The sequence below is a fragment of the Ailuropoda melanoleuca genome, chromosome 12 (genome assembly GCF_002007445.2).
Source record: "Ailuropoda melanoleuca isolate Jingjing chromosome 12, ASM200744v2, whole genome shotgun sequence".
Lineage (NCBI taxonomy): Eukaryota > Metazoa > Chordata > Mammalia > Carnivora > Ursidae > Ailuropoda > Ailuropoda melanoleuca.
Window position 1 is genome coordinate 40,791,448 of NC_048229.1, and position 25,598 is coordinate 40,817,045.

At 39.1% G+C, this 25,598-nt stretch overlaps 1 protein-coding gene and 1 long non-coding RNA gene across 4 annotated transcripts in view; one reads left to right on the plus strand and one right to left on the minus strand.

Moving 5' to 3' along the window:
- UBA2 (ubiquitin like modifier activating enzyme 2) overlaps positions 1-25,598 on the minus strand; it is a 40,337-nt gene that overhangs the window by 6,265 nt on the left and 8,474 nt on the right. For all 3 annotated transcript variants that reach the window (XM_034672512.1, XM_002925186.4, XM_034672514.1), the window contains exons 7-15: positions 20,315-20,382; positions 19,322-19,443; positions 12,359-12,458; positions 11,175-11,341; positions 9,337-9,430; positions 9,137-9,249; positions 5,459-5,614; positions 3,989-4,085; positions 182-287 (exon numbers count right to left, since the gene is read on the minus strand). In XM_034672512.1, coding sequence (XP_034528403.1) covers positions 182-287; positions 3,989-4,085; positions 5,459-5,614; positions 9,137-9,249; positions 9,337-9,430; positions 11,175-11,341; positions 12,359-12,458; positions 19,322-19,443; positions 20,315-20,382 — 1,023 coding nt within the window. The remainder of the gene's footprint in view (positions 1-181; positions 288-3,988; positions 4,086-5,458; positions 5,615-9,136; positions 9,250-9,336; positions 9,431-11,174; positions 11,342-12,358; positions 12,459-19,321; positions 19,444-20,314; positions 20,383-25,598) is intronic.
- Positions 44-23,796, plus strand: LOC109490549. The gene is made up of 3 exons (XR_004629074.1): positions 44-102; positions 8,780-8,854; positions 23,677-23,796. It is a non-coding gene; the product is annotated as an uncharacterized LOC109490549 (long non-coding RNA).

A 25,598-nucleotide genomic window follows, 5' to 3' on the forward strand; every position in this document is an offset into this window, starting at 1 on the left:
TTTTGAATTCCCAAATTCTTCTGTAGGTCAAGCCTGAGGGAACTTAGTAGCCAGCTCAAGCAAATACACTGTGTGGTTTCAACTGAACAGTAGGGCTTAATGGTAAGAAAACATCTTTTCTCCACTTTAAGTTTTTATATTCAAATAATTTCTTATACTTAAAAATATTAATAGTTCCTACCTATGAAGGATGTTGATCAATAAAGTGTAGTCCTGAAGGAAGTCGTCTGCTTGAAGCCGGCTCCCATTTCTAATGCCAAATTCCGACAGCTTTTTGTGATTATTAGCTAAGAAATTAGAAAGAAACTTAGATACTTTAGTTATATATTCCACGGAGTAGTCATATTAGTTTAAAAAAGGTTAAACCCCTACTACAAGCTGAATTGTGTCTCCCCCTCAAATTCGTATGTTGGAGCCCTAATCCCAGTATCTCAGAACATGACTGTATTTGGAAATAGTGCTTTTTAAAGAGGTGATTAAGTTATAATGAGGCTGTTACGGTGGGACCTAATCCAACCTAACCAGAATTCTTGTAAGAAGCCAAGGAGACCTCAAGAGAAACCAAACCTGTGGACACTTTGATCTTAACGACCTACAGCCTCCAGAATTATGAGAAAATAAGTTTGTTATTTAAGTCACCCTGTCTGTGGATTTTGGAATGGTGGCTCTACCAATCCACTAAAATATAACAGCACTTAGAAATTCAGCTCTGAATGAAGACTACTCAACTACTAAAATAACTGCTTAAAAAGAACCAAACTGTGAGTAGTTCTGAGAACATTCTCCCATTCACACCAAATTAATCTGGAATCCTGAAGGAGTCAAAGACAACTTTTAGAATTGTTTAAAATATATTCTACTTGCAAAGAGGTTATCCGTGACAACTTCAACAAACTACTTTTCAGCAAATTGTATAATTCAGAAAATGAGAAAACTTTGATTTGAATGTATTTTTCATTTTTCAACATTTCTCAATGACAAGCCTATGGGACCTCCCAAAAATAATCATTCCAATCTAGTTTTAGCTTCCACATGTTATTTCTGCTTCATGTAAACATTTCTGCTTCGTGCAGCACAGTGCCTAATACCCACTAGCAGTCAATAAACCTTTACTACATGGATTATAAATATTCCAATGAAGAACAATTCCTCCAACCAAACTTGTGATGTCACCACCTCCTACTCCCTAGTTGAGTCTTTCTGCCTTAATTATCCTTTCTCTCTTGCATGTTCAAATGCTCTTTTCTCTTGACCTGTAAAAACACAAGTATCACAAAACTGCTTCCTCACTTTGCTCCCAGTTTCACCCCCCTCTTCAAGACAGACTGCGCTTTATTGAATATTTGCTCCATGAAGGGCAGACTGTACAGAACCTATCGACCTATGGAGTGTCTGGCACATACCAAGTAAACTGTATTTTAAATTATAGTTATCATTAAATTTATGTGCTTTTTCTATATAATCTAATAATCTTTGTTGGTTTTTATGATTTGTTACTTATAAGGAAAATGCTCAGAAAGGATGCTCCCTCTTTGAGCCTGAAACCCAGAAACTACTGACAGTTTCTAATTCTTTTACACATTTCTTTTTTTTTTTTTTTTCTTTTTAAGTAAACTCTATGACCATTGTGGGGCTCGAACTCATGACCCGGAAATTGAGAGTTGCATGCTCTACTGACTGAGCCAGAAAGATGGGATGCCCCTACAGATTTCTTATTTTAACTTTTTAACCGACCTGGAATGCCTTCAGAGAATGATAGTTCCTACCCAGACTTCCATCCTCAAGCCCTTTCACACGTTCTCCACTCACTACAAACTCCTCAGACCCAACATGTTTGAAAGAGAAATAGTTACTGTGCATTCATTCTATCCTGGTCAATTAGCATCATCTCTGAAGCCAGAGTCCTGGTGACAGTCCTGTATTAGCCTATCAACGCTGCTTCTCCTCACCTGGCCACTGAACTCTGACTGCAAATCTCAACTACTAATCTGTTATCTGCTAATGCCTCAGTAAACATCCCTTATTACCTTCATTTTTCCCCCCAAAATAGCTCCCTGCTTCCTCTTTCACATGCTTAACTCCCCCTCTGCAGACTATGCTAGAAGGTAATATATTACTTCCCTGCTTATAAACCCTGGTGGGAGCAGGGCACAGGGGAAGAGAACAACAAACAAATGTCACCTGTATGCCACAGAAAGCCCTCCAGCTGTGCCGTCAACCCCGCAGCACCCCACTTTCCAGTGAAACAACTGGCCATTCCAAAAGCCTTTTATGTCTGTAAAGGCTGCTGTTTCTGTCCAAGTGCAGATATCGCCTTCTCTGCACGGAGGGCCTTGACGATCTTTAAGAACTGGCCCAGAAGTCCTTTCTCCTGTGACCCTTCTCCTCTCTTCAGAAGACTCTAATTCCTACCTTATACACTCTGTTCCTATAGTTATTTCTTAGATTGTATTAAATCCACACCTTCCAGGCTCTAAAGTACTTCAAGACAGGGACCACTGCCTTATTCATTTTTGAATTACAACATCTAGGACTATACCTATGACACAGAAGGACTCTAAACATACTTGAATAAATGCTCACACCCTCAGTAGCACATGTATTTTGCGGAAAAAGGCCAGAGATTTAAGCCACAGAGATTCTTGGACCAGTTTCCACTTTTAAAATCCTAGCATTTGAAAGAGCTGGCCAGAACCTCAGAACCAAGGGAAGAAGGTATAGTCGTGGATAAACTTTCTGTGTGTTTATGAAGACAGCTGGCTAAATGGGGCTTAAATATTCACCAAGATTCTTAAAATAGACTACTACCTATCCAAAACATGGCCTCGAATTACTCATGACCTAGTATCTCAAACAATTTCTTGACAAAAAACTACAGTCAAGAATCCTGACACTAGGTTTTAATGTAAAGGCTTGACATTTGAATAACTTCATCAGGATGTGGCAAAGTGTCCTGAAGAAAGAAGAGAGAGGGAGAGAGGAAAGAACTAAAGAATGAAAGAAAGAAAAAAAAATATCACGTATTTGGGGAAAACAATGCCCCCAGATTTTGAAAGTAATGGTACACTGACAAAATTAGGGATGTGGAGAATCAACTAAAATGGAAGCCCAAAGACATGAGCTGCCAAAGTGACCAAAGAGGTATGGGAACATCTAAGTCTAATCAGACTGACTATTGCAGTCTGAAGGGGACATAACCATAACCAACTCTAAGAAAGCTTAAAAAGAATTAAATGCATCATACTTTGTGTAAGAAATGCATTAACAAAAGGGATGACCTGCTTGAACTTTTTTTTAGAAGATCTATTTATTTTAGAGAGTGTGCGCACAGGTGGGAGGGGCAGAGGCAGAGGGAGAGAGAATCCCAAGCAGAGTCTGTGCTGAGCACACAGACACAGAGCTCAATCCCACAACCCTGAGATCATGACCTGACCCCAAACCAAGAGCTGGATGCTTAACCAACTGTACCACCCAAATGCCCTGACCTGCTTGAACTTTTGAAAAGGAAAGCCTAGAAAGCCAAAAGTGGGCATTGATTTTCAGCACTACTTTCTACTCTATAGCAGGCTATCAAGGCTTCTTTCCCTACTCTTAGACAAAACGTCTAATAGCCTTCAATCACCATTCCTCTCCTAACAGCCAGAGCAATCTTCCCATTACTAATTTAGCTTCCAGTATCCATGATACAGGCAAGGTGGTTCCTTGTTAGTGGACAAGAACATCATGGTCACTGTAAACCTAACTATGTACTGGGTTCTTGAGAAACAGTCCCTGAGACACCCTGACAACACGGGACTCCCCAAACCTGGAACTGCATGATCCCAGCAAGGCAGAGCCACCTGGGGAGCACACTTCCATGACCAAATATTGCTCCATCAGCTGTGATACTGAGTAACATGTACAGTAAATGGACGAACTAATGTTACTCCTTCATGTATATACAGTTTCCACCCAAATGAGGGGAGTAAATAAATGCAATGTAGGATACCTTCTGTCTCTCCCTCTTCTGAAGATATTAGGATTGTTCCTTTCCCATCTTCAATTTGGACATCTGGTGCTACCATAGCAAATTTTTCTTTCACTATCTGTAAGAAAAAAAAGATTCGAAATATTAATATATATAGCTAAAGACAATAAAAAAAAAAACTTAGACAAGGCTCTTAGTTTCCCCTTCCACTGGAAAGGGGCAAAGTTGTTCTTTAAGATACCTCAGGGAATGCAGGAAAGCACTGGAAATTCACCCAATTATAATCTCCATACCCATGTTGCCCATCTTCCAACCCCACATTTGAGCACTGATGCAGTTCAGATAAAACTTCCTCTAAATGGAGACTGCAAACTCTTGACTGGCTCTTAGTATTCTGTCCTTCCCTACAGAATAGGCACTGAGCTAGACACTTGGCATATTTCATCTTAGTCTCTATGCCAATCTTGTACTTGCAGATGTTTTATAGATGGAAAATTTATCATAAAACTGATTCTTGGATAGTCTTCCTCTTTCCGAGTTCCATTCCTCTTTAAATTCCAAGATGGATCAGGCGTGATAATAATCCATTAAATCCTAGCTGCTCTTAAAAATAACAGAGGAATTCTCTAAAGGTCTGATTATCCCACAAATAGTGGACTTGCCTTTAAGCTCAAGAATGACTACATACCAACTGTAATTATTTCCTAAGGAAGAGGGGGGAGTCACCCTCTGCTGGCCAGTATACCCAATCCCACGCTTCTCCATCAAAACATAAGCTCAAAGCAATCCGCCCTATGCAATCAGTTCTGGGAGAAAGGCTACTCCCTCTCAAGCAGTCTGGGCCACAAGGCTCTATTGCCCCCATGTCATATAAATATGAAACACAATGATGGTGATTATCAGAGAGCCAGAATCTGAAGCGTTCCAGAAGTGGGAAGTGGCATCCATTTGGGCCATTTATAGAGAAACTAATCTAGCCAATTTAGAAGGAACCTAAGGACCAGACCACATTCCTAAACCTCCAGAGCTCTACTACTGGTGAATCCAGATACACAAATGCAGCATTTCATAAGACGCCAACTTAACACACCAGAATCAGGACCATCACCAGACCGTTTAAGGATTATCACCTATCAGGAAACACAGAATTTACACACTATCTGGGAACAAAGTGTCTCTTGGTTGCCAAGAAACCGTACCAGCTCTGTAGCACCTGTGGTGCACATTCCATCCAAATTCCTCTAGTCCCTTCTGGAACACGAAGCACATACTCTGGAACCACAGACCGAAAAACCAGTAGGAACCCAGATAGTAAAGCAACCTAGAATATCAGAGCAACGCACTTTAGTAGTCAGAATCTTTTGGAATAATTACGTGGCTTTTAGTCTGTTATCACACTAACACTATCAAGCAGAAGGCAACCTAGGTTTCCTGTTTTTAGAAAAGAAAAATCAACAAACCTTGTGGAAGAGAATGAGCACCCGCACTTACCTTATCCTGTAATGTGAGAACAGTAACTTTGTGGACGTTCAGCCGAACAGTCACCTCTGGCTTGCTGGCACATACATAACAATTAGGGTTAGGACGATCCAGTGCACAAGGCACTAGAAGCTTCTTTCTTGGGTTTGGTTGTTTATTCAAAAAAATCTTTGGAGGAGAAAAAAATACAAGCAGAATCCACAAATCAGAGTTACAATTTTATATACCACACAATCTGAAGTCCACCATCTTGTTTACTGTAGAGCCAATAAAAAATGACTTAAATATTCCCTTCTAGATGGGGAAAAAACATAAGGAAAATCATGGCCTTTTAAATAAGAGCCTGATTTTTCAACTTTCTTTTCCAATTAGCTACCATGTGAAAGGCTGTGCTTACTGAAAAGAAATCTTGTACTGACGTCTCTAAACTATTCTGCAAATTAATTTAGCAAAAGGGCCTAGCTGTACTCATCCCTGATATCACTAAAACAGCTTTTGGGTGTCTTCCTAGTAGTTGTTCTCATCAAGTTTAAGCCAACTTCTCAACAGCAATACACTTATTTCTCCAATTAATGATAACACTTTCACAGATGTATGGAACCAATGTGCTGCCTTTCTTTTCAAGTTGTCCGTGATGATTACAATATTAACATTTATATAATTACGAGAAAAAATAACGTACTTCAAACAATATTAGCACCTATTTACCATTTCCCTAGTACCCAAACAAAAAAATAAAAGCCAATGCAAATTTTTTAAATTGCACTAGAAAAAAAATGCACTGAAATTTAAAAAGGCCCCAACCTCATATTACTACAAAGTTTGGCGAACACTAGCAAGATTAATACAAACAAATGTTAGATGAACACCGGAAGCAGGTATACAAATTCTCATTTCTTGATGACCATGTTAAGTGTGGCACCTGCTAAGATGACTTAATTCTGAAGAGGAACCCCATGGGTTCCCCAACTTTAATGAAGTAAATCCTGTGAGAGGCAGTAAGTGCTGGGAGAAGGGCTCCTGTAACAACAGTACTGCTAGCAGTGAGCCACTGTACTGGCAGGGCCAGGGCCAGGATTCAATGGGAGAACAGATTTGACTGATCTTAGGAGTCACTGGGAAGGTAACTGTGCTAAGGGAGATCAACAGTCAGGAAAACAAATACTAACACCATTAACACACAGGCTAACACTATAACTCCATCCTAAAATTCACTTCATACATGTGAACCAAAAAATCCAGACATAAACATCATTAACCCAAGAGAGGGCAAAGTTAAGTAAGCAAAGAAACAAGAAGGATGTTACAGGAAACAGTAGACATTTTAATAAATTCAACAATTAATATTGTTTGTGAACTCAAAAAGGGATACATACTGTAGCCACAGGACAAACTCAGGTTGCTATAAACTAGAAATAAAAAAATGGAGTTTTGTTTTTCTTTTTAAGATTTTATTTGACAGAGAGAGGAAGAGCACAACCAGGGGGAGTAGGAGAGGGAGAGGGAGAAACTGACTCCTTGCTGAGCAGGGAGCAGGACGTGGGGCTCGACCCTACGACCCTGAAATCATGACTGGAGCTGAAGACAGAGGCTTAAACCCCCTGAGCCACCCAGGTGCCCCAAAAAATGACGATTAAAAAAAAAAAAATCTGTCAGCTAAAAAAAATTTTAAATAGCAAACCAAATCAAGATGACAGACTGGCAATGATTCCACAGTCCTTCACCCCAAAATTTCATGAAAATAAAAGGTTTTTGTTTTTTAAAGTAGGCTTCACAACCAGCATGAAGCCCAACGTGGGGTTTGAACTCACGACCCTGAGATCAAACCCTGAGCTGAGATCAAAAGTCAGACACTTAATCGAAGAAGCCACCCACAGGTGTCCCAACAATAAAGGGTATTTAAGAGTGTATCAATAATGGCACTGAAAAGTACAAGTACCAGTGCAGAAGAGATAGTTTTGTTTGTTTTTTAAAGATTTTATTTATTTGAGAGACAGTTTAGAAGCCGGCGGGGGGGGGGGGGNGGGGGGGGGGGGCAGTGGCGGTTGGGTGGGCAGAGGGAGAGGGAGAAGCAGACTTCTGCTGAGCAGGGAGCCCGACGTGGGGCTCAGTCCCAGGACCCTGGGATCATGACCCGAGCCGAAGGCAGACGCTTAAATGACTGAGCCACCCAGGCGCCCCGCAGAGGAGGTAGTTTTTAGAAAATCCTAAAAATAAACTGGTCCTTTCATTTCAACATTACAGTACAAAGGAGAACCTAAACAAGAACAAAAGTATTGGCTACAAGTTTTTTAAGGAAGTTTTCTGAATTGCCAAGCTGGTAAGAATGCAAACCATCTTCAGGCAAACTCTAAGTGAAAGCAGGAATCCAAAGAGAACATCCAAGTGGCTTCAGTGTTTAAAGATAAACCTACTCCAAACCTCATGCAACACAGGAATTCTGTAACAGGAGACTCTTGCATGCAGCAAGGACCTGGAAGGGCAGGTGAATGAAGAAGAAGATCTTTCCCACAAAAACAGCAAGAAAAATTACCTTGACCTCGGTGCTCAGGGGAAGTGAGGAGGGACAACAACACGTATCTTCCTTCACATTTCATTACAGTAAGACAGGGCTTGTGCAGATTTACTGTCAGACATAGGAGTTGAAAAACTAAAGCTAGGAATTTAGAAGTAGTTCTGAATTGATAAGATGCCAGGCACTCAGCTCAAATCCTCTTTGAAGAAGTACACCTTCAGTACGTCCTTCAGAATTACCAGACATAGGGGTGCCTAGGCGGCTTAGTGGGTTGAGCGTCTGCCTTTCACTCAAGTCATGATCTCAGGGTTCTGGGATTAAGCCCCGCATTGGGCTCCCTGCTCAGTGGGGAGTCTGCTTCTCCCTCTCCCTCTGCCCCTCCCCTGCACCATGCTCTCGCTCTCTCAAATAAATAAAATCTTAAAAAAAAAAAAAATTACCAGACACTGTTTTAACAAACCCTAATACGGTTAAAAAAACAAAAACAAAAACAAAAACCAGATCCTACACCACAAGCCAACAAAAATACTATGAGATCTAGCAGAAATGACAGTAGACTCACCCATAGAGTTCAGACATTGACATTATCAAAGAACATAAACTCGGTTTAAAACAAAAAAGGAGACTAAAAAGCATGAACAAGGGAGAGGACTGTAAAATGACAAAGCAAAATTTAAAAACTATAGAGAACTTTTAGAATTGAAAAAACATTAATAGAAGGAACCACAATGAGTCCCTCTAAGAATTCAATGAGTCCCTCTAAGAATTCAGTAAAAATGCAACTGTTAGAAACAAACTAGCTTCTGCTTCTATTTCAGACAAAAATAAGAGAAGCAAATGTTTTTCTTTTTGCTGTAATTTCCAGGAAGCTTACTTACACATGAACTTACAAGGTAAGTGGAACAATGGTTTTTCCACTGCTTTAATCAATTTTATTGTTTTAATTTTTTAAATGATTCGTTTAATGTGCTTTTTATAAGTTACTTTTTCCCTGCTGAAGTATACACTACTATTAAAAACAGGTTGGACAGGGGCGCCTGGCTGGCTCAGGTGGCAGAGCATGTTGACTCTTGACCTCAGGGTCGAGAGTTCAAGCCCCAATTTGAGCACAGAGCTTACCTGAAAAAAAAAAAAAAAAAAAAGGATGCATAAAAAATGCAAATAGAAATACTCACTGTTCTACACTGGTCTATTTTTCCTGATAAAATCTTCAATCCTTCCAATACTATTAACCCAGCAATCACCGCGTTAGTAGTAGCGATAGCAGGAATAATGTTCCCTGCCATTGCTGAAAAACAAAGATGAATATGTTTAACTGTTAAAAAAGAGTAACTTAGAATTTTAGGCAATACAACTAAAGTATAAAACAACTTACATTTTATATCAAATCTGCTCTTCATATTCATACTGAAAATATGCATCCTAAGGTTCGCAGCAGAGGTGACAAAATCCATTGCAGATGGGTCATCCTGCCAAAAATTTAAACAACTTAACAAGTCTTCCGACAAACTTACTAATTTGGTTATTATCACCTTCAAAACAGTACTTTCACATGTTTTGTAACACTGCAGACAGTCAACTAGAACAAGAGATGGCCTTGAGGAAGAAGCCAGGGTCTCACTATCAGCTTCTTGGATCCAGGAATGTAGCCTGACAAGAACACCAAGACACACCAGGCTTCTAGGAACTCACTCCTGCTTAAACAAATGCAGTGGACACTAAGTGTATAGACTGGACACTAATTCCATCCATTGACAGTAGCCACCCTCTCCTGGGTCCATCTGTCCATAATGAAAGGTTGTTTGGTAACAAGCAAAGACATAAAGGCTTTTTAGAGAAAAGGGCTTCATTAAAGACTCAAACATTTGGACTACACCTTTTGGTTTTCCTTCTCCAAATTCCCTTCAGATGTACCACTCTCCTGGATTTGCAGTTTCTTTTCACCTATGGCAATACAACAAAAGTTTTGCCTTGACAATTTATATTCTTCCGGAGATTGTATCTTGGTCGCTTCAGACTTCAGCAAAGGTTTCCTGCTTCACTGAGAACATACTATTCTAGCCTGTAATTCGGAAGCACCAAAGTATAGAAGAGAAACCACCGATAGGATTGAGTTCTCTATATATTTGCTGACTGGCTAACGTCGGGCAAATGAAATTCCTCAAATCCATTATTCCTTAAGTATTAAGTAGGGAAAATTATATAAATATTTTATAAGGTTGTGATGAGGATTAAGTATGAATATTTAACAGTACCCAACATAGTATACATCAAGTTACTTCGCTAGGCAACTGGTTCACCATGTCCATTAGGTATAGATTTCAATAAGGGTAACAACCCCCAGTTTCAGTTTCATTATCTCGCCCCTGTGTACGGATGAAAATGTCCCAAATCACTATTTTAACAGTAACAGTGAAAATATGTATTTATTAAGTAGTCAATCTTTATACAACATAATACCAACTTACTAGCTCTATTTTAGATATCTAATTCAATCACAGGTTCAAAATTTGCACAAAATTATCATCTTAGCTTAGTAAAACTGACCAAACTTTTCCCCTTACAACTCACAGCAAATCTCTACATAGCATCATAGAAACATATAAACTTTATCAAAGATAAATCAATTGTAGCCAGAGAAAACATTGATTACAATTAAAAATAAGATTAACCCATTAAATTTCAAAATATGACATCTAACCACATAATATTATGTATTATTTTAACTTGTAAGAATAATTACATTTAATTTTTGTATTTAGAGGTCTCAGACCTTTCACTATTTCAATAGAAAGGCAATTTTATTACTTTCAAGGTTAAATTAGGCCCATGAGCTGTTGTCTCCAAAAGGATTTTATGACTTCTGTTAACAAATCTGTATTACACAAGAAAGTTTTTAAGTCAGTGAAACATTTTACTTCGAATAAATTCACATTACTTCTCCAGTCCAATTATGTTCTCCAAACATAATTATAAACCACAAATTCATAACCAGAATCTAAAAGAAAGTTCTATGATATTACTTGAACTCACGTACAGAAAATTCATAGTTCAATGTGGTAATTAGAAATGAAAACATTCTAGCAAAATCAACATTATGTCCTCAAATTCTGGTAGAATAAACGATATCCAAAAAATTATTAGCTTCTGGTTACAGTTCAAGAACAAAAATATGCATGTGATATAGAACTGCCACATATTTTCAAAACGAACCTTGTCCCATATGAGCTCAGCTCCATCCCCCTTTTCTGCTAAATGAACTCTCAAAGTCTCAATGCTCTTTGAAAAAAGACAAGCATAGCTCTTTACATCTAGAACTTGCTGGTCTTTCAGACCTAATTGCGGTTCATTTTGTTGATCTGATGCATTGGTTTCTTCTCCTAAGGGAAAAAATATTAGAAATTTCACTATTAAACCCATTCTTCTAGTTAATTTAAAAATTCAAAGCTTGACCAATATGAAAATCAAAATGAAACAAATTCCATGAAAATAATTATCAGGATGCAACAAATACCTGTGCAAGAAAATTGCTAATAGTGAGGAACCTCACAAAAATCAATGGAGAATTCAAAGATACAATGTCAGTAAGATGGGAAGCATTAGCCCAGCATATAGTTAGCACCCAGTAAGTGGAAGCTATTAGCGAACTTAGTCCTTAAAATTAAATATTCATTACTGTAGAGAATTGTTCCAAACTGACACCCCAAATCTCCTGGGACCCTTTAAGTTTCAATGTGCTGACCACTGCTGTGCATATATTAATTGTAATATAACGCAGATAAAGCACAGATACAATGTGTGGAAGGGGCAGTAGGATAAGGAGAAGTCACTACTACAATAGTTTTTCTCACATTTAAAATTATAAGTATGTCCCTAAATTATATCCTACAGAGATAATCACACAAAGGTACAAAGATGTGCATGTATTCTTATCACAACACTATTTGAGGGAAAATATGAAACAAACAAAAGTTAACCAATAAGAGACTAGTTAAGTAATACTGACTGGAAAGAGCAAGTATATATAAATAGTATGATTCCATTTATGTAAAGCGCACAAACAACTGCCCTTTGTTTCTGAGCATAGATAGAGCTGACTACCAAGACATTCCCAAAATGCTAATAGTGGCTATATCTCTAGGTGACAAGATTTCCAGCAATCTTTCTTCTTCATGTTTCTAAACTGTCTGAATTTCTTACCATGAAATTCAGGGTTAAAGATTTTAGGTGAGAGAATTTCCAATTTAGGTAGATATCCCAAAGACTAAAATGTATTTAAGTTTATTTATTTAAGTAATCTCTAACCTAACGTGGGGCTTGAACTCACAACCTGAGGTCAAGAACCACATGCTCTTCCAACAAAGTCAGCCAGGCACCCCATAAAATGTATTCTTTACCTTGACTTTGCACTTCGGCCCAGTCCAACGGAACTGGAGGTTTCCTTTTCCGCCACAATTTGTCCATTGTCAACAGATACCGGATATCATCTTTAAAAAGCTTAAAAAAATTTAAAAAAATAATAAAGATAAAAATCCCACAAATCCTACCGTCCCTATGCTGATAAAATGTAACAAAATCTCATTGATGATTTACTATAAATATTATACTATAAAACCTTCTGATTTAAAGACATGTCCTATACCAGATAAACAATTTCCAAAAGAAAAACCCACAAAACATAAACCTTTTATAAAAAGACATTTTTTTTTTAAAGATTTTATTTATTTATTTGACAGAGATAGAGACAGCCAGCGAGAGAGGGAACACAAGCAGGGGGAGAGGGAGAGGAAGAAGCAGGCTCATAGCAGAGGAGCCTGATGTGGGGCTCGATCCCACAACGCTGGGATCACGCCCTGAGCCGAAGGCAGACGCTTAACCGCTATGCCACCCAGGCGCCCCTATAAAAAGAAATTTTACACAGAATGTCTGCCTTTGAAACAGTGAAAGCAGAAATGCTGAGAAAAACAGAGCAAAGGAACTCTGAATAGTGCTCATGGCCCCTGACCTCCTAAGTCACCTCCCCCAAAGCACACCTAAAGTTCCAAAGATGAATCTGAAGCAAAATCACGCCAGTCAAGAAGCTAAATAAACATACACCATTTCCATAAGAATTGAATAAAATCACTGAGCCTAGAGATACCAGTCAGCAATATCTCCAAGTTCATGGCTTTAGCAATAAAGCGTACACATTTTTACTTTTTAAAGATTTTATTTATTTATCTGAGAGAGACAGAGAGCATGACAGAGAGAGCGTATAAGCAGAGACAAGCGGCAGAGGGAGAAGCAGACTTCCCCATTGAGCAGGGAGCCTGACTCAGGGCTCAATTCCAGGACTCTGGGATCACGACCTGAGCTGAAGGTAGATGCTTAACAAACTGAGCCACCCAGGAACCCCAAGCATACACATTTTAAAAGTACAGCACTCAAAACCAGAATTTAACCACCTGTAACGTCTTTGAAATGTAGCCTGCCCCCCCAAAAAGCCCCAAGCCAAAACAACTTCTTTTCTATAATTTTATTTATTTGTCAAAGAGAGACAGTGAGAGAGGGAACACAAGCGGGAGGAATGGCAGAGGGAGAAGCAGGGCCCCCATGGAGCAGGGAACCCAACGTGAGGCTCAATCCCAGGACCCTGGGATCACGAACCCAAGCCAAAGGCAGATGCTTAACAACTGAGCCACCCAGGTGCCTCCAAAACAATTTCTTTTTCAAAAACATTATGGGGCGCCTGGGTGGCTCAGTCAGTTAAGTGTCTGACTCTTGATTTCAGCTCAGGTCATGATCTCAGGGTCATGAGATCAAGCCGAGTCAAGCTCTGTGCTGGGCGCTCCTGAAGCCTGCTTAAGATTCCCTCTCTCTCTCTCCTCCCGCTTGAATGCATGCTTTCTCTCAAAAACAAAACAAAAACATGTTATAAGCATTATTATATGTAGCCCGAGACACTATCACATGAATGGCACTATCCTGTCATAGAATTTCAGATGATTGTAGTATATTTACTTTTTCCTCAGCTGTATTTTCTATTGTCAGTTGATTTAGTTAATACACTTACTTTATGTATCAGCTATGAACTTAAAACTGGCTTAATAAAAAAAAAACTCAGAAACATTTCTGTTTTAAAAAGATTTATTTTAGGGGCGCCTGGGTGACTCAGTCATTAAGCGTCTGCCTTCGGCTAAGGGCGTGATCCCAGAGTCCTGGGATCGAGCCCCACACCAGGCTCCTCCGCTGGGAGCCTGCTTCTTCCTCTCCCACTTCCCCTGTCTGTATTCCCTCTCTCACTGGCTGTCTCTCTGTCAAATAAATAAATAAAATCTTAAAAAAAAAAAAAGATTTTATTTATTTTAGAGCGAGCTAGAGTGAGCATGAGTGGGGGGAGGGGCAGAGGAAGAGGGAGAGAGATAATCTCAAGCAGATTCCCTGATGAGTCCAATGCCCAACACAGGGCTCAATCCATGACCTGAGCCAAAATCAAGAGTCAGATGCTCAACCAACTGAGCCACCCAGGCACCCCAAAAAGTTAGAACTATTTCTATCAAAACATATTCAATTCAGTCAGTATTTATGAAGCATCCTTAAATCTTTGGAAAACCAGCCAAATACACAAATACTTAGAATACAAATTTAGTGTGAAAATCACATAGCTTTGAGTACTAGCAGAATTTTGTCCTGAGGAATAAGGAAAGAGTTCAAGGAGATGGTAACATTTGAAATGGGTGCATAGGCAAGGAAATGAGTTCAGTATGATTTGGGTAACAAATGTGGTTAGACACATTTTATAGAGGACCTTAAGCACTAGGTTGAAAACCCTCCCAGGCAATGGGGAATTAGCCTAGTTTTCCATGCACAAGCTCCACATCCTTTATCCAATTATTAAATACTAGGGATGCCTCAGAGTTTTGTACTAAGCCAGCTTCATGCTCTTTTCTCAGAGGCCTACAAATCCCAGTCTAAACCTCTCTGCTTGCCTTTAGAATTACTTGTCCTTACTCTAATATTCCACAGGAATCTCAAATTGATTCTATCATCTTATCCTATCCTCTAACCAACACACTCTGCTTCCCACCTTACCCACCCGAGAATGGTACCCTGTTCATGCTGCTGCACAGCAGGAAACCAGGTATCATTCCTGATTCTTCATTGTTCCTCACCTTAAACATCCTAAGTCTTTTATTTTTTTTTAAAGATTTTATTTACTTATTTCAGAAAGAGGGAAAGAGAAAGCAAGCGAGCGGGAGTGGGGGGGGATCTTAAGCACACTCCCTGCAGAACATGGAACCCAATGTGGGGCTCAATCTCATAACCCTGAGATCATGGCCTGAGCCAAAATCAAGAATTGGACACTTGGGGGCACACAGGGGGCTCAGTTCGTTAAGCGGCTGCCTTCAGCCCAGGTCATCATCACAGGGTTCTGGGATTGAGCCCCACATCGGGATCCCTGCTCAGTGGGAGCCTGCTTCTCCCCCTCCCTCTGCCAGCAGCTACCCTTGCTTGTTTTCTGTCAAATAAATAAATAAAAAGTTGGACAATCAACTGAGCTACCCAGGTGCCCTAAACATCCCAAGTCTTATTGAATCTACTTTTTCCCCACCCTCTACTGGGAATGCAGATAGGTTGTACTTCAGATTATTCTAGCATTGCACAACTTCGGAAGGCACTGTCCCATATTGATTACAATAGGAATATCAGGTCCTAGAATGGTGCACGGCATACCCTCTATATCCGATCCTACAGACCACCTTTTAATGGATTCCCATTGCCTTGGTCTAGCATTCTTCTTATGACTTGCATGATGTAGCCTCAGCTTATGTTTCCAGTCCTCTTTCCACTCTCCCCTTTAACGGGATTTATTTCAGTTTTCCAACCTGAGACCTTCTTTGTATATGTAGCATTCTTATCCACACCCCAATTCTTTAAAGTCTTGGGTTAAAATGTCACTTCCTCTGGAAAGCCTCTTTTGAACCCCCACACTAGGTCTAATAACAATGTCTAATAACACAGTCTAATAATAATGTTAAGCCTACTTAGTATTAAAGGTTCCAATGCATCTGATCTTAACGTCATAACACTCTGAATTTATATTACTTGCTCAATGTTTGATTTTCCCTCCAAAATGTGAATTACCTACAAAGAGCTGGGACCCTATTTTTAATCTTATTCACCACTTTATCTCCTATCAGAGTGGTAACCAGCACACAGCAGATGCTTAGTTACCTACTGAACAGACTGGAGATGTACTTTAGATTCTGTTGGCATCCAACTGTTGCTCAAACTGGAATGGTAATAGGTATGTGGACATGAGTTTGGAAAATACTGTCACTATCCATAACAGAATTAAGTACATTTTAAGCATAACCAAAATCCATTTTCTAAAGAAAAGGCTATAATGAGGAAATAAATGCAACAGGTTTAAGAGTCAACCTCTAACATCTCTTGCACTGAGGAAAAGAGAGGAAACGTAAACTGGAGGGAGTAGTAGGCCATTTGCTTAGGACAGTGGGACATATGCATGTTGGAAAGCAGACAGAGGAGCCAGGAAAAATCAAGATGCAGGGCAGAGAGAAAATACTGTTTGAAAACTAAGGTACAGGGGCGCATGGGTGGCACAGCGGTTAAGCGTCTGCCTTTGGCTCAGGGCGTGATCCCAGCGTTATGGGTTCGAGCCCCACATCAGGCTCCTCTGCTATGAGCCTGCTTCTTCCTCTCCCACTCCCCCTGCTTGTGTTCCCTCTCTCGCTAGCTGTCTCTCTCTCTGTCAAATAAATAAATAAGATCTTTAAAAAAAAAAAAAGAAAAGAAAAAGAAAACTAAGGTACAAAATTAAATTGGCAAAATATGGTGATAAAGAAAAAATTTTAAAAGCAGCAAGACAAAACAAGACATTAACTTACAAAGGAAACCCCTTAAGGCTAGTAGGACATTTTTCAGCAGAAACTTTTCAAGCCAGAAGGGAGTGACATGATATATTTCAAGTGCTGAATGGGAAAAACCTGTGGCCAAGAATACTTTACCCGGCAAAGCTATTATTCAGAATAGGAGATAAAGATTTTCCCAAACAAAAAGGAAGTTCATGACCATTAAACCAGCCCTGTAAGAAATATTAAAGGTGACTTCCTTGAGTGGAAAGAAGTGCAAAGAAGAGACCAAAAGTGGCAGCATGAAAGTAGGAGGGGCGCCTGGGTAGCGCAGTCATTAAGCATCTGCCTTCAGCTCAGGGCGTGATCCCAGCGTTCCTGGGATCGAGTCCTGCATCGGGCTCCTTGCTTAGCAGGGAGCCTGCTTCTCCCTCTGCCTGCCCCTCCCTCTGCTTGTGTCCTTACTCTCTCTCTGACAAATAAATAAATAAAATATTTTAAAAAAGAAAGAATATGGGGGCGCCTGGGTGACACAGTCGTTAAGCGTCTGCCTTCGGCTCAGGGCGTGATTCCAGTGTTCTGGGATTGAGCCCCGCATCAGGCTCCTCCGCTGGGAGCCTGCTTCTTCCTCTCCCACTCCCCCTGCTTGTGTTCCCTCTCTCGCTGTCTCTGTCAAATAAATAAAATAAAAACTTAAAAAAAAAAAAAGGAAACACAAAAGCAGCAAGAATGAATATTTCTGTAAAAAGTCAGTCTAGGAACTCACAAAATAAAAAGGATGTAAAATATAACATGTATCTAAAAGGTGTGGAGAAGAGGCATAAAGAAGACGTTTAAACTTAAACAACCATCGACTTAATACAGACTGCTATATGCAGAAGAGGTTATATACAAATCATATGGCAAAAACCACTAATAAATATGCAAGAAACAAACAAGAAAGAAATCCAAATGTATTACTAAAGAAAATCAGCAAGCCATTAAAGAGACAATGACAAAAAAGGATCAGAGAAAATCTTCAGGAAAGACCACAAAAAATGAGAAACACACTTGATGGAATGAACAGCAGGATGGAAGAAGCAGAGGAACGATTTAGTGACCTAGAAGACAGAGTAATGGAAAGTAATCAAGCTGAACAAAAGAGAAAAAAGAATTATGCAAAAATGAGGATAGCCTTAGGGAACTCAGTGACTCCCCCAAACATAATTAACATTTGTATTATAGGAGTCCCAGAAGGAGGAGAAAGTGGGACAGAAAATTTATTTGAAGTAATAGCTAAAAACTTCCCTGAGGAAGGAAACATCTTCAGATCCAGGGGGCACAGAGAACTCCCATCAAAATCAACAAAAGTAGACCCACACCAAAACATACTGCAATTGAACTAGCAAAATACAGTGATAAAAAATTTTAAAAGGTACAGGGGGCACCTGGCTGGTTCAGTCAGTAGACCATGTGACTCTCAATCTCAGTTTTGAGTTCAAGCCCCACATTCATCATGGAGCCTACTAAAAAAAAAAAAAAAAAAAAAAAAAAAAAAAGACTAAGGTACAAGTGGAAAGAAAAAGTAGAAGAATTAACCTTTACTTAAAGAGATTTCTCTCAAATAGCTGGGGGGGGGGGAGGGTTCTGCACAAAGTGTGACCTTCCCTTGATAGGTCTATTTTGTCCAATGGCTTCAAACCTGTTAATAAACCCTTAAGGTCATCTGTTCAATAAGGACGGTAGGAATGTATTAGGAAGTTCAAGATAAGCTGAGAAACCTTCAAGTATCTACTATGATAAACTTGCTAGGGAGTGAAGGCAAAAGAAGTAAAAAGACTTCTAAAAACAGACGTGAAGACCTAGCTGGACTATAATTAGAGCCAATTAAAACAATCTTGTAGATCTCTCTAGAAATATTCAGCAGGCAAATAATATATACTAATGAAGAGGGATTCGGCCAAGAACGAGAGGATTAGGGATACAAGAGTAATTCAGTACATGTCAAACTCCCAAAAATTTGAGCAGGAAAGGGATATAAGGGAAGATGAGAAACAGCAAGAACCAAAGGTCAGTTATAAGGAAAATCAAGAAGTTCAGTGTAAGTGAGGGAAGGCAACCAAGAGTGTATAAGTGAGTCTATTTTAATTCCTATGAAGATGCTATATTGATTTAGCACGAATGCTAAAACTCTAAAACGCAGGGACACCTGCACGGCTCAGTTGGTTAAGCTACTGTCTTCAGGTGAGGTCATGATCCCAGGGTGCTGGGATCCAGCCCCCTATGTGGCTCCCTGCTCAGCAGGGAGTCTGCTTCTCCCCTTCCCCCTGGCTCATGCTCTCTCACTCACTCTCTCTCTTTCAAATAAATAAATATAATCTTTAAAATTCCAAAACCTGCTTATCCTGATGACATCAATCAACTTATTAAGACAGCATTAGGCATAAAAAGCATATATTTCATGTACTATTTTAAAAACAAACAGAATAATAAACTATCCATAATTATAAAGAAAGTAAATCTAACCTTGGTAAAAAGTTTAACCGGATCATATCCAGTTGATTTAGCCCATTCCTTAGTGGAAATACGTTTAATGTCACCGTCTTCATTAGATGCTCTGGCTCTGGCTTCAGCCTCCGTTGGTTCCCCTACAAAACAAACACCATTTTATTCTCAGCTATAATAAATGTAGAACTAAGCTCTCATCTACCTTTGGGGGGGGGGAAGTCATTCATGGAAGTCACCTGCCCATGACACATTCTGAGTTCAAAAAGAAAGAAAAATAGTATGCTCACTGGCATCTTCTACCTCAGTTTCTGAAGGCCACACGTAGAACAGTTCAAAATATGGACCTGTAATCAGATCTGGAAACAACTCTCTATCTACTACATTTGTGAAATTTCTGCACCTTCATCAATAAACGGGACGACTCATTTTTAATTTTTTTTATTTTTTATTTTTTATTTATTCGACAGAGATAGAGACAGCCAGCGAGAGAGGGAACACAAGCAGGGGGAGTGGGAGAGGAAGAAGCAGGCTCACAGCGGAGGAGCCTGATGTGGGACTCGATCCCATAACGCCGGGATCACGCCCTGAGCTGAAGGCAGACGCTTAACCGCTGTGCCACCCAGGCGCCCCGACTCATTTTTTAAAACACTGTTTTAAAGATTAAATAATCCGGGGTGCCTGGGTGGCACAGCGGTTAAGCGTCTGCCTTTGGCTCAGGGCGTGATCCCGGCGTTATAGGATCGAGTCCCACATCAGGCTCCTCCGATATGAGCCTGCTTCTTCCTCTCCCACTCCTCCTGCTTGTGTTCCCTCTCTCGCTGGCTGTCTCTATCTCTGTCGAATAAATAAATAAAAAATAAAAATTAAAAAAAGATTAAATTATCCACCTTAAACACATAATATACTAACACAAAACAGCAATTATTTTTTTCTCCTCTTATGCTATCAATATTCAGTTAGCAAAATAAAGGCAGTCCTCATTACATAAGAGAACATATCCAGTCTACTCACAGGAAGCTTCGGGGTCAGCTCTGTCAGGGGATACTTCTTGATCAGCATCTTCTTCCCCAAACAACTGGCTACAATAAGAGCAGTAGTATTTATGTTCAACAAAATATTCTGAACAAATGTCTACTTTTCCTACTTCCCCTAAAAACAACTAATCTGGAATCTTCCAAATCTTTGGGAGGAATGAGGAATAAACAATTGGCAGGCTGAATTTTAGTAGACCTGTATTTATTCCTATCATCTAGGCTCTGCAAACTCCTACGTTAAAATCTTTCAAGACACAGGTGAGCAGCTTTTACATTTTACTTGGGTAACATTCTAATGCCAGAATACTTGTGAAGTACACCTGCAGCTATCTAAACATTATTACATTTCTGCTACGTGCTGGGCACTGATCTAGGTGTAAGAATAAGCAGTAAGACTATTTTTTCAGGGTAGTGTATCTCTTTACTACCAAAACGCCTTCAGAAACAATATATTAACCAAGAATTCTCTTCTGGTAATCCAGTTATCCTAAAAACTATTTAATAACACTTACAGGAATATTCCACCTTTCCTCAATACTAGACTTACAAGAAAGCTCTCTTTTCAAAGGAATCCTTTGCAGTTAAACAAAAAAAAAAAAAAAAAAAAGGAAAAAGCTATCATCTCAAAGCTTCTCAAAACCCCTGATATACTTTACAAGAAAATGCCCACTTGTTTCCCAAGTCACTGTACCAATTTCCCCCCCACAATAGCATGTAAGAGTTCCTACCTATTCACCACTTCTCCAGACTTAACGTTTTGCCAAACTACTGAGTATAAAATAGTATCTTGTGATTTTATTCTTAATTTTCAAAGTTAGTCATGAAGTTAAACATATCTTCATTTGCTTATTGCCTATGTGGGTTTCCCTCTAAGTGAAAAAATGCCTGTTCATGTTATTTTGTCAGGTTGTCTATTTCTTGATTACAGGAATATAATCTAAGATCATAATTTGTAGTTGACTTATGTTGTAAATATTTTCTCATACGTAATGTCTTTTGGCAAGAGATATTTAATATGAATCGACCCTTTCTTTTATGGTTAGCACTTTGTGCTATTGTTCCCTAAAGATTTCCCCTATATTAGAAAGGTTTTTTCTGTTGACATCTAAATATTCAGTCCATCTGGACTTAATTTTTATATATTATTTAAAGTAGAGAATATAAGTTTCTTCCACATTGATAATGAATTGTCCTACCTTTTATTTAATCCCCTCTTTCATCTGGCATCTCTTATGCAACCTTGGTCATGAGCTCTGCATTGACCCAATGGTCTGTTTTTCTATCTCTGTACCAGCAACACACTGTAAGTTACATTTAGCTTATATTAAACCTTGACATCTATTAGAACACGTCACCTCAACCTACTCTTTTCCAGGAATGTTTAGGCCTTATTCTATAAATTTTATCATCAGCTGAGCAAGTTCCAAAACAAACCCTGATGAGATTTTAACTGGAACTGCATTTGAATCAACAGATCAACTTGAAGACAAATGACACATACACAATTTTAAGACTTTCAATCCACAAACACGTTCTTTCCTCTTATTTTATCCTTTTTATGTTCCAGTGGTTACTATAATTTTCCATACTGGGTCTTATAAATCAAGATCAAGATTTATAAGTACCTGAGATATCAAGTACTTCATGTTTTTTGATGCTTTATATTTAGTTAATTACACGATTTTATAAGTGAGTTATCTATTTTTACACTTCCTAACTGTGTGATGCTGCATATAGAAATGCAATCTTTTAGTTGGCCATGCTACTAAACTTATTATTTCTAATAATTTGTCTCTAGAGTCTCTGGAGCTTTTTATGCAGGTAACTATATTGTATGCAAACAATAGTTTTGTTTCTTCTTTTCTCAACTTTTCTCCTGTATTTCCTTTTTGTCTTATTGTGCAGGCTAGCACTTCATTACAACACCAAGTAGAAGCAGCAACAATGGGCATCCTCATGCCAGCTGTGATTCCAAAGGGGATGTTTTATAACTTTTGTCATTAAAAATAATGCTCCCTCTGGGTGGCTCATTCGATTGGACGTCTGCCTTCGGCTTGGGTCTTGGGTCGTGATCTCGGGGTCCTGGAATCAAGCCCTACGTCAGGCTCAGCGGGGGTCTGCTTTTCCCTCTGCCCCTCCCCCCCATTCGTGTGCATGCTCTCTTTCAAATAAATTAAATAATCTTTTTTTTTTTTTTAAAGATTTTATTTATTTATTTGACAGAGATAGAGACAGCCAGCGAGAGAGGGAACACAAGCAGGGGAAGTGGGAGAGGAAGAAGCAGGCTCATAGCAGAAGAGCCTGATGTGGGGCTCGATCCCATAACGCCGGGATCACGCCCTGAGCCGAAGGCAGACGCTTAACCGCTGTGCCACCCAGGCGCCCCTAAATAATCTTTTTTAAAAAATTTAAAAATAATGCTTGTATTAAGTGTATGGATGGCAAATAGAAGTTTCTAACTGTTGGAGTAGGACTGTACAGATAGATAAGCAAGGGGAGGAAGCTAGCTGTAGGAATGGATTAGAGCTGGAGACACCAGTATGAATTCATGTTTAGCTTAATACACAGATATGTTTATAAATTTGTGTATATATAAAGATTAGCATAGATATATTTTTTGCTCTGTTGGCTAAGAGGGCCTAAAAGATACAACACCTAACAGCATGCCAAACATTCAGATCTTGGCTTCTAATGCCATTCTTCAATAAAAGGAACCAGGGCTCCATGGAGAAAGGTCTGATTCTACGGCAGGAAATGACATAATGAGCCTGGAACATCTAGTACCCAAACGCAAGGAACTGCTCCCCAAACGCCCCCACCCACATTGATGGCAGGATGTCTAAGAGCACAGAGCTAACAGAAAGAGCTCCCAGTGGCCAAAGCTAGGACAATCTGAGCAAAAAAATATACTACTGGACTTAACCCGAAGTATAAAATATATTCAGTATGAATGCCTACTGATATAAACGGTGAATAAATCAACAGATGAGTGAGAAAAGGCAAACCTTCTAGACAGAAGAACTCTAATTTATGTAGATAGTCTGCCCTCAAGGAAACAGAACACAGCTCCCATTCCTTAGGTGTGGGCTGCACACAGTGACTTCCCTCCAAAGTGCATGGTACAATATGGAAGTGAGGGATGGGGAAAGTAACTTTATAGTGGAGAAACCTGACAAACACTACCTTAGTTAAGTGATCCAACATTAACAGTAACAAATCATGTCAATAACATATTTACTCTTCATATAATGTGATGAAAATGCCAATTTACCTACCTCTGTGATTTCCCTCCCAATAGCTCATAATGAAACTGTTAACATGAAAAAAAATTTCCCACAGGGCATCCTACAAAATACCTGACCAGCACTCCTCAAAATTATCAGGTCAACAAAAAAGAGGAAAGTCTGAGAAACTATCACAGCCAAAGGAGGCCTAAAGAGACATGACAGACAACCAATGGTAATGTGGTATCATGGAACAGAAAAGGGACACTGAATAAAAACAAAGGACTCTCTGAATAAACTATGGACTTCAGTTAATAAACAAGGTTTTAATAGTGGTTCATTAATTACTACATATGTCTCATACTAACAAACGATGTTAACAGAGGAAACTGGGTGGGAACTGTATTTAATCTTCTCAGTATTTCTGTAAATTTGAAACTGTTCTAAAAAGTGAAATCTGTTAAAGAAAAATGTTTGCCAAATAATGCTTACAAAGTATACTCTTTAATGAATTTCATTGTTATACCATTATATGTATACTTTTCTGAGTGCATATACATTATAACTTAATCAAAAAATAAAGAAAACCAATGTTAGCTGTAGGTTTGTAAAAGGTTTTACCAGGTTGATAAAATGTTATTAAAAATTTTTGTCATGGGGGCGCCTGGATGGCTCAGATGGTTAATGTCTGCCTTTGGTTTGGGTCATGATCTCCAGGTCTGGGATTGAGCCCCACGTAGGGCTCCTGGCTCAGTGGGGAGTCTGCTTCTCCCTCTCCCTCTATCTCCCCCCACCCCGTGCTCATGCTGTGTCTCTCTGTCTCAAATGAATAAATACATTCTTAAAAAAATATTTTTTTTGTCATGAGGGGCGCCTGCATGGCTCAGTCAGTTAAGCCTCCAACTCTTGATTTCAGCTCAGGGTCGTAATCTCAGAGTCATGAGACTGAGCCCCACGTCGGGCTCTGCGTACCACTGCACACCATGGAGAATCTGCTTCTCTCCCTCTGCCCCTCCCCATGCTCTCACACGGCTAAGCATGCACGTGCTCTCTCTCAAATAAATAAATCTTTAAAAAAAAAAAAGTCTTGAAATTCTCCTTTTATTCCTAATGGCCTTAAGTGGTTTTATTATCAAAGACATGATAGCCCCATAATGCAAACTAACAAGTATTCAAGTTTTTAAAAAATGCCTCCAGGACAATTTACTTGACATTATAATGATATCGTACTTTCAAATTCAGTGGAAATCACCAGTAAATTCACACAAGTTTGATGTATTCAGAATTCAAACCACTTACTAAATTCCCCTAAGGTATAGTACTTGTTCAGGCTTTCGATTTCTTTTTGAGTCAGTTTTTTTCCTTAAGTTTTTCTTCAATGAATGTATCCAGAAGCGCCCGGGTGGCACAGTCAGTTAAGGATCTGACTCTTGGGTTTCAGTTCAGGTCGTGATTTCATGAGTCATGAGATCAAGCCCCTTATCTGGCTCCACACTCATCTGGCTCCACACTCAGCATGAAGTCTGCTTGAGATTCTCCCCCTTTCCCTGTGCCCCTCTCCTCTGTGCTAGCTCTCTAAAATAAAAAATAATAATAATAAAAAAAGAATTTATCCAGATCATTAAAAATTTCTGTTTACAGTCATGGTATTACCATCCTTCTGTTCTTTACTATCATTTAAATCTGTGCTGAGATTACATTCCCCATTTAGTTATTTATCTCTCCTTTTCATGACTGAACTCAAAATATTTTTTCCCTCTTATTTCAATTACATCTTTCTCACTAATTTCCTTGGAGTTTATCCTTTTTCGAATTTAAGTTGGGTCCTTAGCTCATTAACGTTCATCTTTCTTCGTGTGTGTTAAGCCTAGAACTTTTCTTCCAACTGCCACATTCAATGCATCCAAGTTTCATACACAGTATTTTCATTACCATTACAAAGTACTTTTAACTTCCATTATTTTTTTAACCAATGAATTACTAAGTATGTTTTTTTAATTCCAAATATACAGATTTGTATTCAATTAGTTCTATGTC